General features: G+C 61.2%; 2 protein-coding genes across 12 annotated transcripts in view; one reads left to right on the top strand and one right to left on the bottom strand.

Annotated features, from left to right (window-relative positions):
• FRMD1 (FERM domain containing 1) overlaps positions 1-13,231 on the bottom strand; it is a 33,364-nt gene extending 20,133 nt beyond the window's left edge. Inside the window, exons 1-5 of one of the 11 annotated variants that reach the window (XM_038526583.1) lie at positions 13,119-13,180; positions 12,060-12,179; positions 11,630-11,741; positions 10,968-11,102; positions 10,122-10,786 (exon numbers count right to left, since the gene is read on the bottom strand). The gene's annotated coding sequence lies outside the window, so the exon portion shown is untranslated. Of the gene's footprint in view, positions 1-10,121; positions 10,787-10,967; positions 11,103-11,629; positions 11,742-12,003; positions 12,180-12,447; positions 12,558-13,118 lie in introns of those variants that run through there. The other 10 variants (XM_038526582.1, XM_038526580.1, XM_038526576.1 and 7 more) reach the window with 10 other exon arrangements.
• LOC119870159 lies at positions 997-14,826 on the top strand. Its single transcript, XM_038525490.1, has 3 exons — positions 997-1,128; positions 13,085-13,576; positions 14,203-14,826. The coding sequence occupies exons 1-3, from the start codon at positions 997-999 to the stop codon at positions 14,263-14,265; spliced, it is 687 nt and encodes a 228-aa protein (XP_038381418.1). The 3' UTR covers positions 14,266-14,826.
• The last annotated feature ends 1,853 nt before the right edge of the window (positions 14,827-16,679 follow it).

A 16,679-nucleotide genomic window follows, 5' to 3' on the forward strand; every position in this document is an offset into this window, starting at 1 on the left:
TGGGGGCACTCAGTCCCCCCGAGCACCAACACGGGGTCCCCAGGGGCCCCAGACTTGGGTCTGCCAGACAAGGACAGGGACGCGCCCTCGTTCCCAGGCTGGGGGCCACAGCACATCCTCTGCACCCCGGGGAGACGGAGAAGACCGTTCCCCCCCCCCCCAACCACTGTATGAATCCATTCATCACAACATGATGCTTTACTTCCAACCTCCCGGAGCCAGGGTCTCCCCCCGCTTGGCCCTGAAGGCTCACGGGGAGCCTGAGTACTCGCCCCACAGAGCACCAGGTGGGGGTGGCCGGCAGCCCAGGGGCCTCTTTGGGGACAAAGACAGGCAGTGAGACCAGCTTGTTGGCCAGCGGAGTTGGCCCGGCCCCTAGCGCGTCCTGCTCGGTCGTCGCCCGTCAGACTGCAGCTGGTGCCCCGTCCCCGGGGCTGGGAGTCTGCGCACCAGCCAGAGGAGCATTTCTGGGGCATGAGCAGAGCAGGGGACATGGGGTCTGCATGCAGGGAAGGTGGTTACTTCACATCTGGGGGTGTCAGGATGGGATGTGCGGGATGTTTGTGCGTCCTCAGTGTCAAACGCTTGTAACCACGAGGTTAAAAAAGCCAAAGGGAGTCAACAGTCCCAGCAGGACGGGTCACGGGAGAAGCGGAGGCGTGGGGAAGCAGGTGCTGGGGTGCCCCGGCATCGGCCTCCGTGGGGCCCCCAGAGACAGACTGCAACCCTCCTTGCCAGCAGAAAAATTGCAGGGACGGAGCTTCCCAGCCACAGCCAGCGGGCCGCCCCCAAAGAGCCGGGCCTCAGCTCAAGGTCGCTTTGCCCTTTAGGTCACGACAATGCAGACTTTTGTAGAAAAACCAGAACCCTCATCCTTTCCATGTTATTCTCCCCAGACCCGGCTCTGCCAGGCACGGGGCACAGACGGAAGCTGAGGGGGGCGGCCCCCCGAGGTCAGATGCCATCCCTCCCTGTCTAGGGGGACAATGGGCCTCCATGACGGTGGCGGTGGCGGTGGCTGTCCTGCTCAGGCAGGTGGTCAGGGAGCACGGTCCCGAGGGTGATGCCCACAGCACAGCCTGGGGGGGGGGGGCAGAGGGCGTCCTGGCCACAGGGAGCTCATCCCTGGTGGGCTTGGGGCGGGCCACAGAGTGCAGGGGCCTGGGAAGGAGGGCGGCCCCCGTCACTGGCCCTGCCTCCAAGCAGAAGGGGCATTGCGGGCCTCCTATGCCACCTGCTGCCCAGACACAGGCCCCAGACGCTGAGGTTGCCCCGTCCTGGTCCACCTGTCTGTCAGGGGGTCTAGCCCCGAACGGCTTTAAGCACCAAGTCTGCACAGAACTTGGAGGTGCAATCATGCGGAGAGGCCTCCCGGCCGTCAGGGGTGCCTGTGGGGACCCAGGCCTTCCCACCCCCAATCCAGGCCCTGCCCTGCCCTGACCACACAGACAGAGCTGCCCTTGAGCCCCAGGCCTCCTGGAGGGGTGTCAGTGTGCCCTCTGTCACAGCTTTTAAGGGGAGGAAGCAAGCCGTCCTCCTCATTCCGCCCCGCCCCTAACCCCCACCACTAAGCCCCTGTGCCTGGGATGCTAAGAAGCACCTGGCTTCTGGTGCTTTTCAATCCTCACTGTCCGCCCCTGGGCCTCCTGGACATTCCCGAGGGCACCGTGCAGGCAGGGAACCTCGGGTAGACGTGGCCACGGCAACACTCTGCTTTAGACAGAAGTGCCTCTGGGGTTTAGTGCGAAAGCAGGAGTCTGTACCAGAGGAAGGTAAGACCCCACACGGCAGGCACGGCCAGCACCTGGAGCCAGGAGCCTGGAGCCTGAAGTCGGGAGCTGGGAGCCCTGGAGCCCTGGAGCCAGGAGCCAGGAGCCAGGAACCCAGAGCCAGGAGCCAGGAGCCAGGAGCCAGGAGCCAGAAGCCAGGAACCCAGAGCCAGGAACCTGGAGCCAGGAGCCTGGAGCCAGGAGCCAGGAGCCCGGAGCCAGGAGGCAGGAGCCCTAGAGCCAGGAGCCAGGAGCCAGGAGCCAGGAGCCCGGAGCCAGGGGCCAAGAGCCATAGAGCCAGGAGCCTGGAGCCCAGAGCCAGGAGCCCGGAGCCAGGAGCCCGGAGCCAGGGGCCTGGAGCCAGGAGCCTGGGGCCTGGGGCCAGGAACCGGGAGCCAGGAGCCAGGAGCTGGGAGCCAGGAACCCTGAGCTAGGAGCCCAGAGCCAGGAGCCAGGGGCCAGGAGCCCTAGAGCCCGGAGCCAGGAGCCCGGAGCCCTGGAGTGGGGAGCACCATCCCCAGCAGGCCCCAGGTCACCCCAATGCTGGCAGGACCCCTTCACGCATCCAGGGGACAAGTGCTGAGCCCCACTGACGAGCCGCCAGGTGCTACTCTTGTCACCAAGAAGTGAAGACGATGGCCTGCTCAGCGACGACGCTCTGTCCTTCCCACTGCTCAGGACACAGGGCTTGTGGCCACCTCCTCTCTCTCTCCCCCCTCCCCGTCCCCTAAGCCCAGACAGTAGCAAATCCCAATGTTTTACCTTGGAAACACCCCTGCACCTACCTGCCCACGTAGCCCCCGCACACCTGGTCCAAATCTCTCGCCTCCAGCCTGGACAGTGACAGTAGGCTCCCAAAGTCTCTCCTTCCAGACTTTCCCCCCCATACTCAACACCTTAGCCTCCAGAATCTTGCTGAACAGGGGGCAGATCACCACACTCCTGCCCAAAACCCAAAAATAGCTCCCCCTCTCTCAAGGGAGAAGCTGGAGTCCTGGAAAGTTACAGTGGCCCTCGAGCCCCTCCAACGGCTGGTCCATTTGCTCCCCGACCTCCCTGCCCTCTTGCCCCGGGGCCTTTGCACCTGCTGTTCTGCATGGAAGGCTCTGTCCTGCACATCTGCCTGGCTTGTCACCTCGCTGCATTCAGAAATCAGCTCACGTCTCCTTGCTGGGGAGGCTCATCCTCACTTCCAGCGCTCACCATCTCCCACAGCACTGAGGTAACTGGACACGTTTGTTCATTTATGTCTGTCTGTCCCCGCTGGCAGGCAGCTCCGAAAGTCTTACTGCTGCAGCCCCCCGTAAGAGCAGCTCTAGGCCTGCTGTGTGGGCTCAACAAATATATGCGGAGTTAAAAAATACCCACTACTTGCCTAGAACATTTGCCGACTTGATTCAGTGCACTGATCCTCTAGAGGGGCTATTACTCTCGTTGTACAGATTAGGAAACTGAGGCGCACCATCTCTGAAGACCAGCTCTCCTGGCTTCCACCCATGGCTTTCCTACCGCTTTCACTTCTGGCCTGCTTGGTGGGCTCTGGGGTGACCTGCCTGGCCTGCCGACCCCTGCAGGCCCCGGAAGGAGCTGCAGGCTCTCCAAGCGTATGTGGGGTCCCTGGGTCCATTTCTTCACTGCCTTGGGCTCAGTAGGAAAAGGTGCCCTGTGAACTACTAGGAGTTGCCATCGCCAGTGCGAGCTGCCAACTTCCCAAGGACTTGATGGAAAAAGACTAAGGCCACCCCAAATCTTCCCTGGTTATGAAGAAGACTGCTCACATCCCTGGCATCAGGGGACCCTGCGGGGCGAGTGGCTCGTCGGGCCCCATGCTACCCACACCCTACAGGCCCTGCCCCGAATCCTCGCCCACGAGCTGCTTGCTGCGCCTCATAGGCCCACCTTAGATCTTTCCACCTGGAATACGTTCCCCACGCTCTTCCTCCAGTCGGTGCTCGAGCACCTCCGCTTCCCCGCCGGCCCTCCTCCCCGGGGTGCTGTCTGCAGACTCCCCCCACCCGTGGGCCTCTGTCTTGCCTCTTCAGGGGCCCCTTGCCCCAGGGAGCAGGGTTCTCTGACACCGCACATCTGTAACATGGGAACTCTGTGGCAGGCCCGGCAAGCTCGGTGGGGCCAGAGAATCTGCATTTTGATCCAGTCCCCAGGACCGTGCCTGAGAACTAGGGCTGTGGAGTGACACACGAACCCAGCGGGCACCCAGAAACCTTGCTGAGGGACCCCGTGTCTACTCACTGCCGTGCAAAGGTCGATCAGAAACAAAGGCCTTGGGCTGCTCACCTCCGGGTATGAGGCCGACCGTCTCATCCCCCCTCCACCCTCCAGAGCCCGGTCCTACCCCGCTCCCCCTCACTCTGGAGCAGATCTACCGTCATGAAGAAACTGTCTGGACAGCTGCAGTGCCCGGTCTCGACCACTGGCCTTGCCAGCGGGCGCCCTTCGGCAGCTGGAACAGTGGAGCCCTGTGCACCCCGACTCCCTGGGATCTCTCCCCCAAGGCTGTGCTCAGAGCTGCTTAGCAGGGCCGATGGCTCACTCTCGTCTCCTTCAAATGCCACCTCTGTGGAGGGGGCTCCTCTGGCCACCCAGGCCACAGCTCTCCCTCCAGCGACCCGCAGGCTCATCACCATTTCTGTTTCCTTCCGACATGCAGTGGGACTGAGATGGCTTCCCTAATTTCTTGCTGATTATATGCCTTGCCCACCGACACAAGCTCCTCCACAGCCAGTATGTGTGTCCTGGCTACTGCGTCCCCACGGCCTTGATGACCATCTGGGCTAAGGTTAAGTTCTCAATAACAACCCACTAAGTGGATGGACGACACCTGGCCCAGGTAGAAGGCCATCACTGGGCTGACCTTCATGGCCACTGTCCCATGAGATAGGCCTGGCCAAAGAAGAGAGCACAAAGGCAGCCTTTGACTTGTATGGAGCACACAGCATCCAATCCTGGAAGATGGTTCTAAGGACCCAGAGCTGTTAGAACCCAAGGTCACAGTCATCACATGTGCTCTCCCACCTCAGAGCTCAAGGTCACGGTCATCACATGTGCTCCCCCACCTTAGAACCCAAGGTCACAGTCATCACATGTGCTCCCCCACCTCAGAGCTCAAGGTCACGGTCATCACATGTGCTCCCCCACCTCAGAACCCAAGGTCACAGTCATCACACGTGCTCCCCCACCTCAGAACTCAAGGTCATGGTCATCACATATGCTCTCCCACCTCAGAGCTCAAGGTCACGGTCATCACATGTGCTTCCCCACCTCAGAACCCAAGGTCACAGTCATCACACGTGCTCCCCCACCTCAGAACTCAAGGTCACGGTCATCACATGTGCTCCCCGACCTTAGAACCCAAGGTCACAGTCATCACACGTGCTCCCCCACCTCAGAACTCAAGGTCACAGTCATCACACGTGCTCCCCCACCTCAGAACTCAAGGTCACGGTCATCACATGTGCTTCCCGACCTTAGAACTCAAGGTCACGGTCATCACACGTGCTCCCCCACCTCAGAACTCAAGGTCACGGTCATCACACGTGCTCCCCCACCTCAGAACTCAAGGTCACGGTCATCACATGTGCTCCCCGACCTTAGAACTCAAGGTCACAGTCATCACACGTGCTCCCCCACCCAGAACTCAAGGTCACGGTCATCACACGTGCTCCCCCACCTCAGAACTCAAGGTCACGGTCATCACATGTGCTCCCCGACCTTAGAACTCAAGGTCACAGTCATCACACGTGCTCCCCCACCTCAGAACTCAAGGTCACAGTCATCACACGGTTCCCCCACCTCAGAACTCAAGGTCATGGTCATCACATGTGGTCCCCCACCTCAGAGCTCAAGGTCACGGTCATCACATATGCTCCCCCACCTCAGAGCTCAGGGTCATGGTCCTATGCTCCTGTACTTTAGAACTCAAGGTCACGCTCACCACTCGTGCACTACTTCTCCTAGTCTGTCACACACTGAATGAAACATTCAGTATTACACTTGGTGATGTCCAGCCACAAATGGGGATGTCACTGTAGATCAGAATGAGGTTCCATCCAAATTTATACGTTAACTTTTACAACATGATTCAGGTTTCCTGGACCAACTCCAAAGTTTTCATCTGCTCAAGCTGGTAGCTGTATCCAGAAGGGCAGACCCAAACAAACTCACAGTCTTTTTACAGAAACTCCAAAGAGGCTCTTAGATTTTTGCAGCAAACATGGGATTTAGAGGCTAAGTCTTTGGAACTCTTTATAGACTCTAATCGCGCCTTCGTGTGGAGTAAAATAAATGTAGTCTGGACCTCCATGATTAGACTCTCTGAACAGCCACCTGGAGAGCTGCTCTTCACCAGAACTTTCTGCTCTTTCATTTAGGAAGCTGACTTCGAGGGCAGGTACACCGGAGCTAAAGATGCAAACAAACCCCTTTTGTTAGGTTTTTGGCCTCATTGTGTTTGCTGTTTCATTTCCAGTGGCGTGGCGCTGTGTCACCATGTTAAACAGCGAACCCCGGCGCCTGGTGATCAGCCGGGTCCCCTCGTAACAGGTGCCCGTGCTGTACAGGTGACCCGGGGCCCACCAGCCACTCACTAGCACGTGGCCTCGGAGCGTCAGCTCTCCCAGGAGGGCGGCCCCTGGACCCTCTGCCCCCTTCTCGGCTGTGGTGTAACCGCCGGGGAGCCTGGCTGACACCTGACACCTGTACTTCATATTTTATTTACTATGTGTCACATTTATGCTTTAAGCTGTTCCAGGCGCTTTCATACACACGGTCCCATAAGACAAGGCTAGTGTTGGCTCCACTTTACGGCTGGAGGAGACAGAGGCCCAACAGGGATAAGACGAATGTTCCAGAACAGAACGGATTGACGAGGCTAGTAACAAACTCCTGGGAGGTGCTCTTCCACCCTTCTCTGTCTCCTCAGGCCTGGGGCGGGGCCTACATTCCCAGGGGCCTCGGGACCAGGGCTGTCCCCGGTGCAGCCCCCGAGGACCACGGGCCTTCCAGCCTGCCACGGCACAGACCACCCCTGTGACCCCACAGACAATCAGCACAGGAGCCTGACGCGAGGGGACAGCGCCTGGGTGTTCCGGACGTCCCGTCATGAATTTACAAAGCAGGGCCAGAGCGCAGGCAGGGAGCCGTGTCCCTCCAGCCACCGCGAGACAAAGGGGTCCCAAGCCCAGCAGAACAGATGCACATACAACCCTGTCAGCAAACTCTCAGAGCTGACAGGTCAGCCTGTCCCTGTGCCTGCGGGTGGAGGGGCGCTGGCCTCTGCGGGGGAGGTGGCCCAGAACTAGCCAGTCACCTGGCAAGCGCCACAGACTTGGGGAAGGGGGGCAGATGCCAGAGCCGGGGGTTGGGGGGGTGGCGTGGGGGGTGGGGGGGTGCAGGGGGCCTGCTGGCGGCGCAGCCCTGGGGAAGGGAAGGGCCGGGGCCCCAGGGCCAGGGCCAGGCCCCTAGACTTTGCTCAGACCTTCCAAAGCCTTTGTGATGTGTCCCCTTCCTCAGGGGACAGAGTGGCAGTGGGGGTGAGGCACCGCTCAGGTGTGTGTGTGTGTGTGTGTGTGTGTGTGCGCGCCTGGCCCCAGGTTCTGCAGAGAGGGGCCTGTCCTGTCCAACCACACCCTCTGCCAGGCGGACACCAGGACTTCTGATCTTTGACTTGCTCATTAGCAGCACCCTGGAGCGCCGCCCCGGGGCACTTAAGGCCCCAGGCAGACGATGAGTCAGGCCAAGTCCCTGCGACCAGTGACCCTCCCATGCCCAAGGTAGGGTGCGGTGGGAAATGTCCCCAGAGGGTGGAGGCTCCTCACACTGGGTGGACCCCAAACGGCCTCAGACAACATTTATTTTGTACCTACTGTGTGGCCCAGACTCCTGGTTTCTGATTCCTACTGTGGTCTCGCAAGGGTTTAGGAGGCTGGGGTCGGGTTGTGTGTGGGGGGACTGGGCTAGCCGCCCAGAGTCCCACTGAGTCACGGCCCCGGATGCTGAGCTCCACAGTGCCTGGCCGCGCTCCAGGGCCTCTTCCAACTTGCTTGACCGCGGCCCTCCATGGAGCAGTGTATCTAGTGACCTGGAGCACACGTAAGAGTGTGTAGAGCCCTGCAGGACACGTGAGGCCACTGGCTTCCCCTCACCTTGTCCTGTGCCCTCATCAGGCCTGTCAGGCGTGGGCCTGCATCCCGGCACACGGTACCCACGTCCAGTGCCCCCTGGCACCGGGCCACTAAGCACTGACCTGCGTGCCCTGGTATTGGGGGAGGTCTTCAGGAGGCCCACACCTCCCCACCTTCACCCCACCCCGGGCTGGAAACTGTGTTTGGCGGCGCCACCCTGCTCCCCTGACCCCGAAGGCACACTCTGCCCGGTGGCCTCAGCCTCGGGAGACTGAGGTGGTGTTGGGACCCACTGGACACTACACATGACTGAACCCCATGAAGGCGGCTCTACAAACTTGTAAGGTCCTGGCAGGCAGGTGCGGAGAGCTTCGGGCCTTGAGGTCGCCCACCGCTAGCCTCCCTCTAAGTCCCCTGGCTTGTTGAAATAGCCGCCTCCCCATCGGGAGGGGCCTGGGTCTTTCCTCAGCTGCTCCCCTGGGCCCTTTGAATTTCACCCAGGAAGCTCCCGGGGTTTCAGACCAACAAATGGCAAAGCACAGATGAAGTGACAGTGGATGCTGCCCCATGAATTTGTGCCCCTGCTTCAGGAGGGTGTGACGGAGCACGGTGTAACCTTTATTTGTGGGGGCTCATAGCCCCTGGGGCCCCAGTGCCCCCAGCACCCAGAGGGGCCAACAGGGACTTGCCCAGTTGTGAGAACCAAGCACAGCCTTGCCCTGCAGAGCCCCGGGGACGTCAGTTCCCGTGTCCCCCTGGCCAGGCCGCAGTGCCCAGGGGAAGGGTTTCTAGGTGAGATTAACCCTTGTCAGTCCACTTTGAGGAAGCAGATGAGCCTCCTCCACGTTGTGTGTGGGCCACACCCCATCAGTTGAAGATGTCCAAAGAAAAGCCTGAGTTCCTTGAGGGGAGGGGTTCTCCTTTGGATGCGAGCGCGGTGTCAGGTCTCCGGGGGTCCCAGCCTGCAGGTCCGCCCTGCAGGTTTCAGGAGTGCCAGCCCCACAACCACGTGAGCCTGATCCTTAAACTCAGTCTCTCCCCAGATCTCCCCCATACACATATCCTGGCGGTTCCACTGCCCTGGAGAACTCGGACTATGCTCCCAATTCCACGCTCCACTAAGTGCACAGCCTTGGCCTCGAGGGCACCCAGGGGTGCTTGATGCTTGAGGGAGGCACCTGAGCCTCCCACCCTGGCCCTAGACCGTGGACCCAGCTGGCCTGTGTGCCCGGCTGCCACGGGATGGCTTTCCTTCCTGCCCTCCCTGCTGGCGATGCGTCCTCCTGTCACTCGGATGCTTTCCTCGTCCCTCTGTCCACCCGGGGGTCTCCTGCATGAGGCCCCGGGCAGCCTGCTCACCCTGACAGCTTCCCATCCTCCCTCTGTCTCTCCACACAGGGGTCCAGACATCCGGACAACGTGATAAGACAACATGAGGGTCCCACTGTCCCTTGGCCCCTCTGACCCAGCCTCCCTCCTGCCCTCTCCTGGTCAGGAACCCCCAAGTCCCCCCTCCGAGGCCTTCCCTCCCTCCCTCACCTGCCATGTGCTACCTCAGACCCTGGCCCCTTCCCACCCCAGCCTCGGCCCCCCAGACTCCCCTGGCTGATCCCCACATAGGTGCTCTGCCCCCGCAGCATCTGCAGGTCTCCTCTGAGCACCAGTCCGGCTGCAGCGCCACCTCTCCCTGTGACCTAGTGGCAGCTTTCTGACCAGGGGTCTGGGGTGGGAGCAGAGTGGTGACCGGTCGCCCACAGGCCAGGGTATCCCGCCACCAACCCCACTCACAGCACACAGCAGGCCCTCCACAAGTGTTTGAAGGAAGAACTGACTCCAGTGTCAACAGGGCCTTCCTCACCCCCCTTCAAGCCTTGTCTGGGGCCATGCGTCAGTCCCAGCCAGGCCAGCAGGCAAGGGGAACCTGTGCCCTTTCCAGGTGGCTGCGAGCCCGCCAGGCAGGCACCTCTTCCCTGTGGGTGAGGGGTGGGCACGCCACCCACGGTTACTGTTAGGGTCACTCTTGCCTCGTCCCAAGAGCAGGATTTGGTGTCCTGGGTGTCCATGGACACTCCATACACATCCACTCCTTCCTCCTCCGTGAAACTGTCAGTGGAGGTGACATGGGAAATGACCACCCCCAGGACCACTGGCTGCTTCTCAGCATTGCACCCACACCCCGAGGGTGGGCCAAGTCCCGGGAACCAGCCCTCACCTGGTGCCACCAGCGACCGTCCCTCCATGCTCCCAGGGGAGAGGGGCTTCGATGCAGGGTCCTGGCCAGGAGCCATGAGCAGCACAGTGAGGGCCCAGGGCCAGGCAGGCGGCTGGAGGAGCACAGGCCAGAATTGAGGGGCCCGATCCCCCTACGGCCCTTAGCTGGGGCCGGCGTGTAGTCCACTGTAAGCATCATCAGGATGTGACGGTCTCTCCCGCACACGCTCACATCAGCCTCTGGCCAGGGCTTCCCAGCACCAGCACATGCAGGCCCGGAGAGGCAGGCTGGCCCTGCTAGGGGGGTGCAGGGAAGAGGCTGGGAGGGTGGCTGGCCACCTAGGCCCACCGTGCTGCCCTGCCCCCACCCACCCCTACGCTGGGCACCCAGGGTCACGCCACTTGTTCAGGGAGAAGAGCTAAGATCGGGTGACCCCTGCACCATCATGGTGACAGTGCCCTGGGCCTGGGGTCCTGAGCTGCTCTTCAAAACCCCGTCTTTTTAAGAGCAGAATGCAAAACTCCTGCCAGGTACAGAAATGCACAGCCTGAGCCTTAGGATGGTACTTCACGCAAGTATTTAAGCAAGTGATTCTGGGTGGGACAGTTCTTTGGAAAACCACCGTCTTAAGAATCCTGAGACTTCAAAACAAACGTTGACACCTCCTACAAGTAAAGAAATAGCTCCGTCATTGGCTGCACAGAGCAAGCATTTGTACAGCCGCAGACAAATCTGCGGTGTAGAGCACCTCCCCAGGTTCTGCACCCCATGCGCCCCTGTGCAACCTCTTCCCGGGTTGGAGTAAAGGAACACAAAGTGTCCCGGAGAAGCTGCGGATTTACTCACATCCTATGCCTTATCCGTGGATGGTTTAACCCACTGCGAGAGCAAACGGCCCCGGTTAGCCCACGCCGGCCGTCAAAGCTCCTCGAGGTTACAGCAACGTGTAGAAGACACACAACGCAGACCCCCTCCGGGACCCTGTCAGGAGGGTGGGGTGCGCGGCTAAGCAGACTAGTCTGCTGTCCTGGGGCCGGGCGAGGGGACCGGGAAGCAGGCGCTGCCCCCTGGTCTGGACAGCAGGTCACCCACTCCTGCTGCGTCCTGCTGCACACCAAAGCGCTAGGGCTCCTGCCTTTCTTGGATGTCTATGGGCTGAGGGTTTTCTGAGGCTCCACCCCACAGCTCTCGTTTACTGGAGGGGTTCGGTGCTACCCCTGAGCACCTGGGGGACTGCACTGAGCTTAATCAGGTCAGGTCCGCAGGCGCCCTCACGTCCCCACCATCCTCATCTCCGGAAAAAGAATGACGTGGACACAAGCACCCCGCTAAATGGGGGCACTTACAGAGCCTCCTCTTGTAGGCCCCCAAAAGTGCACAACCAACATGAGCTCTGGGCTGACCTCCCCCCCAGGCTTCCTTCTTCTGTCTGTCCCTCCTAAGACAGGCTGGATGTGTTCCCATCTCCCCCACTGGAACCTGCTGGGTGGGCGTGGGATGCAGCTCACTTCTTGCCAACAGTTGTCGGGAAGCTGAGGCCCCCACAGAAAGGGGGGATGAGCCTGTTTCAGGACCACCCAGCCGGCAGCAGCCTTCCCACGTTTGGCTGAAAAGTCCTCTCTGGTGGGAACACGCCAGCACCCATGCACGGGCTCCCTGGAGCCCGCACTCGCACACCTGCACGACCTCCCCGATCCCCGGCCGCTGCAGTGTTACTTTCAGGGAAGGAAGAAAGCAGGAGCTTCCCCGGGCTTCCTCCACTTTGTGACTGGATGCTAATGTGTCATTTTGTCACCTTTTTCATTACTCCCCCCTCCACACCTCTACACAAACCACCCGAACCACCTAAGCCTGCCAACAGGTACCCCCGTGGTGACCCCACCTCCAGCTGCCAGCTGCAGGCACCGAAGACCCAGGCCCCCAGCCAGCCTCCCGCACCTCCGGGCACCTGGGCGCAGCCCTCTCCAGACAAGCTCAGGAAACTGAAGTTTCAGGCCACACGGATGGACGCTGGGGCCGGGAAACTAAGGAGGCCCGGGAGCCCCAGCGCCCCTGCACCTGCTCGGCCACGAGGAAACAGGGGAGGGTGGAGAGGGAGAGGGGTGGTGGGGGGACCCAGGGTGGGGGCAGAGAGGCCGAGTGTGGGCAGCAGGGACTCCGACGTCACCGAGGGAGCCCCTGAGCCCCTGGCTCAGGACTTTGGGGGCAAAGCCCTTAAGGCGGGGGCGTGGAGGCGACAGCCCGTCCACCCGGTGTCCGCGACCCCTCCCCCCCCCGGGCCTGCCCGCCGCGGGGTCGCCGGAGGGGGCGGGACGGTCGCGCTCACCTGCGGGGGTCGCAGTCCCTGCGCGGGTCGGACTCAGGCTTCGGGGTCGGGGTCGGGGTCGGGGAGTGGGCGGGGGTCGGGCTCCGGGTCTGGACTGGACTCCGGGTTGGGGTCCGCCTCCGGGTCGGGGTCGGGGTCGGGGTCGGGGTCGGGGTCGGGGTCGGGGTCCGGGTCCGGGTCCGTGTCGGGGTCGGGGTCTGGCTCCGGGTGAGGGTCGGGGTCGGGGTCGGGGTCGGGGTCGGGGTCAGGGTCGGGGTCGGGGTCAGGGTCGAGGTGGGGGTCCAGGTCGGGGTCCGAGCGCAGCGGGGTGAAGGCTGCAGCCGTTATGCGGGATCTCGGTGGAGCCCGGGGAGGAGGCGGTTGCGGGGGGCGAGCCGAGGGGGCGCGCCGGGGCTGCGGATTGGCCGGAGCTTCTGCCCCGCCCCGCCCCCGCCCCTCCGGCTCGGCCCCGCCCTCTCCCCTCCCCTCCCCTCCAGTTCCTGCCCCGCCCCCGCCCTGTCCCCTCCCCTCCACCCACCCTCCTCCATCCCTGCCGCGTCGGCCCCGCCCCTCCCCCGCCCCCGGGTGCCCACTCCAGAGGGGAGGAGCGAGGCTCTCGGGCTTGCGGCAGGTGGGCTGGCCGGCCCCTGGTTCGCAGCCTGCCGAGGTGCGTGGACCCTGGGATTGCGCACCTGCCCGGGGCTTCGGCCTCCTGGGCTTGCAGCCGTCGGGGGTCGCCCGTCGGGGTCGTTCCGAGCCGGAGGGGGAGCGCGTGGCCTCGGAGAAGCCCCCGCGAGGTCGCGCCCCCGCCCTGGGCGCGAGCTGGACCCCGTTTGCCGGGCTCCGGCCCCGCCCCTGCGCAGCCAACGGCGCAGCCCGCCCCGCCCGCAGCCCCGCGCGCACCCGCACCCACTCGCGCCGCAGGTGCCGCGCACTGCGGGGACCCTCAGAGGGAGAGTCGGCCCGGGAGCGCGGGGAGGGCCCGGGGTGCTATGAGGGGTGCCGGGTGCGGGTCCCACTGCTGTGGACACGAAGCTATTGCAATTGCGGGGGCCCCAAGGAGGGATGTCCCCGAGGAAGGACTGAGATTGTCCGAGGAGCAAAGGCAGACCCTGGACGGCGGGAGTGGCTGCGAGTGAGGGGTCCGCAGGTCAGACGTCACTGGCTCCGGTGGGATTTCTCAGATCCCTCCCTGGGGGTGACCAGCCACAAAGTGACATTCCGCAGAAACCTTTGGGGGCGGGGTCAATGGGCCTAGACCTTGGAATAGCAAGGACAGACCCCTGAGGCCTGCGGCAGGCAGTGAATGGGCTCAGGCGCCTCTCCTCCTAGGCCGGCTGGGCTGCCCCCCGCATCCTGGAAGGTGCCCCAGCTCAGTGACCCGTGGGCTCCAAGTGCCAGCATCCATCACAGCCCCAGCCTCTGAGACGCTGCTTCTGCCTCTCCTTCAGGTCTCTCCTTCTCCTGCCTGCCCCTCACCTGGCTATCCCCAGCTTTGGTTTCCCTCCTGTATCTCCTAGTGCATCACCTTGCGCACAGACGCCCCCACTTCCAGTGTGAGCCCCACCACGGTCTCTCTCATTTACTGCTGAAATCCCAACACCCAGAGGAAGTTCATATGTCAGGGCCACACTTAAAAGTAACAGCTCAGGCAAAGCTTTTCCCACCTCATTAGTGGCTCTTCCTCTGGACTCTGAACCCTCAGGTCAGACCTCCATCCTATCACAGGTTCACTCGCAGCGTGGTTGCTTACGTCTCCCCATTCCATCCCGACAGCCTCACAGTTGTGCACAAGCGTCAGCCATGCCAGCCGTCTGCGCCGTGTTCGTGGTTATATAGAATTCTGCTGAGCAGGAACCAACCTTCCCGATTTACGGAGGAGGCCACCGAGGCTCAGAGAAGATCCCGGCTGCGAGGCCCCGTGGTTAACAAGCAGGAAACAGCCTTCCCTGTTCTGGAGCCCGGGGAACCTCCCTCGTCCCCGCTGATGGCATTTACTCGCTGCTGCACCGACACTTAGTGGGCGCGTCTCCTTAGCAAGCAGGAGCTTCTTGAAGAGATGAGCATGTTAGCAAACCATCATAAAGTACACCGTTGCATTTGTTATTTAACTTTCATACGCCTCGAAACAACCCTCTCCACTAACTCACGGGATGGGTCTGAAGCAAAAATTGACAAGGGAAGTATGAGCCCGTAGCTGAGCACGTGGATTCTGCAGCTTGACTTTTGAGGCCCAAACCCTGGTTCTGTCACCTCCTTGCTCTGTGATCTTAGGTAGCTTAGCATCTCTCTGCCTTTGTTTCTCTATCTGTAAAATGGGCTTAATCATAGTACTTACTTGCAAGGCTGTGTGAGGATTAATTGAGTCAATATTGATAAAACATTCAGAAACTGGCATCATAAGGGCTTACGCAACTTTTAGCCTTTCTACTTTTGTCTACACAGCAGAACAGTATGTGGCCACGTGATTAAACTGTGTCAAGCAGGTGGAAAGCACCAGGTGCTTCCCCTCACAGCCAGGAGCTCCTGCGGGCCGGTCTTAATTTACTTTCCCCTTTCGACTCCTTGATAGCTGCAGGGGTGACGGAGCAATGACCCATTTGAATGAAGATGGCCTGTGCCATCTGTGAGCCGGCACAAGGAGGACAAATGGATGGTAAAGGCCTTGGTGCTGGGGACAGGTCATCGCAGACCAGCTGCTAGACAGCTCAGAGCCTCCTCAGGAGATAACCTGCCAGATGCAGACCTCAAGAAAGGCTACGGTCCAGGGGTCATGACATCTGGCAGGTGTGTGTGGTTCACACGTCTGTAGGAGAGCTTTGCCAACTTCTCCTGGACCCATACTCCCAGCTTGCATCAAAATTTGTCACAGTTCACACCGACGGCCAGGAGGCCCCCCCTAGCTGTTCCCTCTGTCCTGTCCTCAGAAGGGGTGGGGCCTCAGGGAATCCCCTCTCTGTCAAGTGCTGCAAGTTGGGAGTGGCGGCGGCGCTGTGCTCTCCAGGAAGGTGTGCAGAGTCCTTCTTCAGAACCTGTGAACATGACCTTATTTGGAAATCAGGTGTTTTCAGGCCTATCAAGGTAAGATGAGGTCATGTGCAGGGGTGCGGGGAGCCCCAATCCAATATGACCGGTGTCCTTAGAGGAAGAGGAGAAGAGACACAGAGGCAGACAGGGAGGAGATGGCCATGAGGATGGAGCCAGAGATGGGATGAGGCGTCTGTAAACTAAGGCTGGCACCACCAGGCAATGAGGAAGAAGAGAGGACCCTCCCCCAGAGCCTTCGGGGGCATCGGATCTCCGCCTTCTGGTCACCAGATCTGTGAGAGAAGAGAATTTACTGCTTGCAGCCCCATCTGGGCTCCTTTGTCTCGCCATCCCAGGATGCTAACGTCCTGCATGTGGCTGTGGTGCGTGGCTCCCGGGCTCGGGCTGACGGTGGCACAGATCGGGGCGGCTCCGCGTGTTCTTGCGTGTGAGCGGCATCAGGGGGTACCTGCAAATGGAGGCCAACAGGAACCCACGTATCCCATTTTCTCAGTGTTTTGTGCTGGGAATAGGCCCCAGTGAGGTGGGGCTGGGGTGTGGTTTGAAGGGGGACGTAGGTACAGTTTCCAGCGACCTCACGAAGAGCTCCCCATCCTTCACGTTACTGTGCCAGGAGATGCCTGGCCCTCTGTGTTGAAAGCGTTTGTGTTTTCCTGGAAAAGGTGCCAAGTGCAGCTAGGTGCAGCCCGGATGAGTTTCCCAGGGTCACTGGCACAGAGTACCACCAAGTGGGAGGCTTAAAACCACAAGAATTTATTTACCCTGGTCCCAGAGGCCAGAAGTACGACCTCCAGGTGTGGGCAGGGCGGCACCCCACGCCATCCCAGATGTGGCCTTGCCACCACGTGGGGCATCCCTCGGCTTATAGACGGCCCGCTCTGATCTCCTCCTCATCCTCACCGGGCTGTGGTCTCTGAGTCCTCTCCTTCCCTCTTCCTATAAGGACACTGGTCATACTGGGCCAGGGCTCACCCTCCTGCTCCAGTGTGAGCTCATCAGAACTAATTACATCTGCAACCAGCCTATTTCCAACCAGCGCATTCTGAGGTGCCGGGGTTCAGACATGAACATGTCTTTGTTCAGAGAAGGGACACTAGTTAACCCCCCATCCCAGATTCTTTAATTCTGTTTCTCGTGACCAGGGGCTGTTCTCAGCAGGACGGGGCTTCAGGGGAACACAGGAAAGGCTGCTTCCCCAGGGACGT

The sequence above is a fragment of the Canis lupus genome, chromosome 1, assembly GCF_011100685.1.
Source record: "Canis lupus familiaris isolate Mischka breed German Shepherd chromosome 1, alternate assembly UU_Cfam_GSD_1.0, whole genome shotgun sequence".
Classification (NCBI taxonomy): Eukaryota; Metazoa; Chordata; class Mammalia; order Carnivora; family Canidae; genus Canis; species Canis lupus.

Excerpts from the sequence above, each read along its gene's own strand:
- LOC119870159 (XM_038525490.1), top strand. The coding sequence starts at position 997 with ATGACGGTGGCGGTGGCGGTGGCTGTCCTGCTCAGGCAGGTGGTCAGG. Across the intron at positions 1,129-13,084 it reads CCACAGGGAGCTCATCCCTG|CCTGCCGAGGTGCGTGGACC; the intron begins GTGGGCTTGGGG and ends CCTGGTTCGCAG. Across the intron at positions 13,577-14,202 it reads TGCGAGTGAGGGGTCCGCAG|CCTCACAGTTGTGCACAAGC; the intron begins GTCAGACGTCAC and ends CCATCCCGACAG.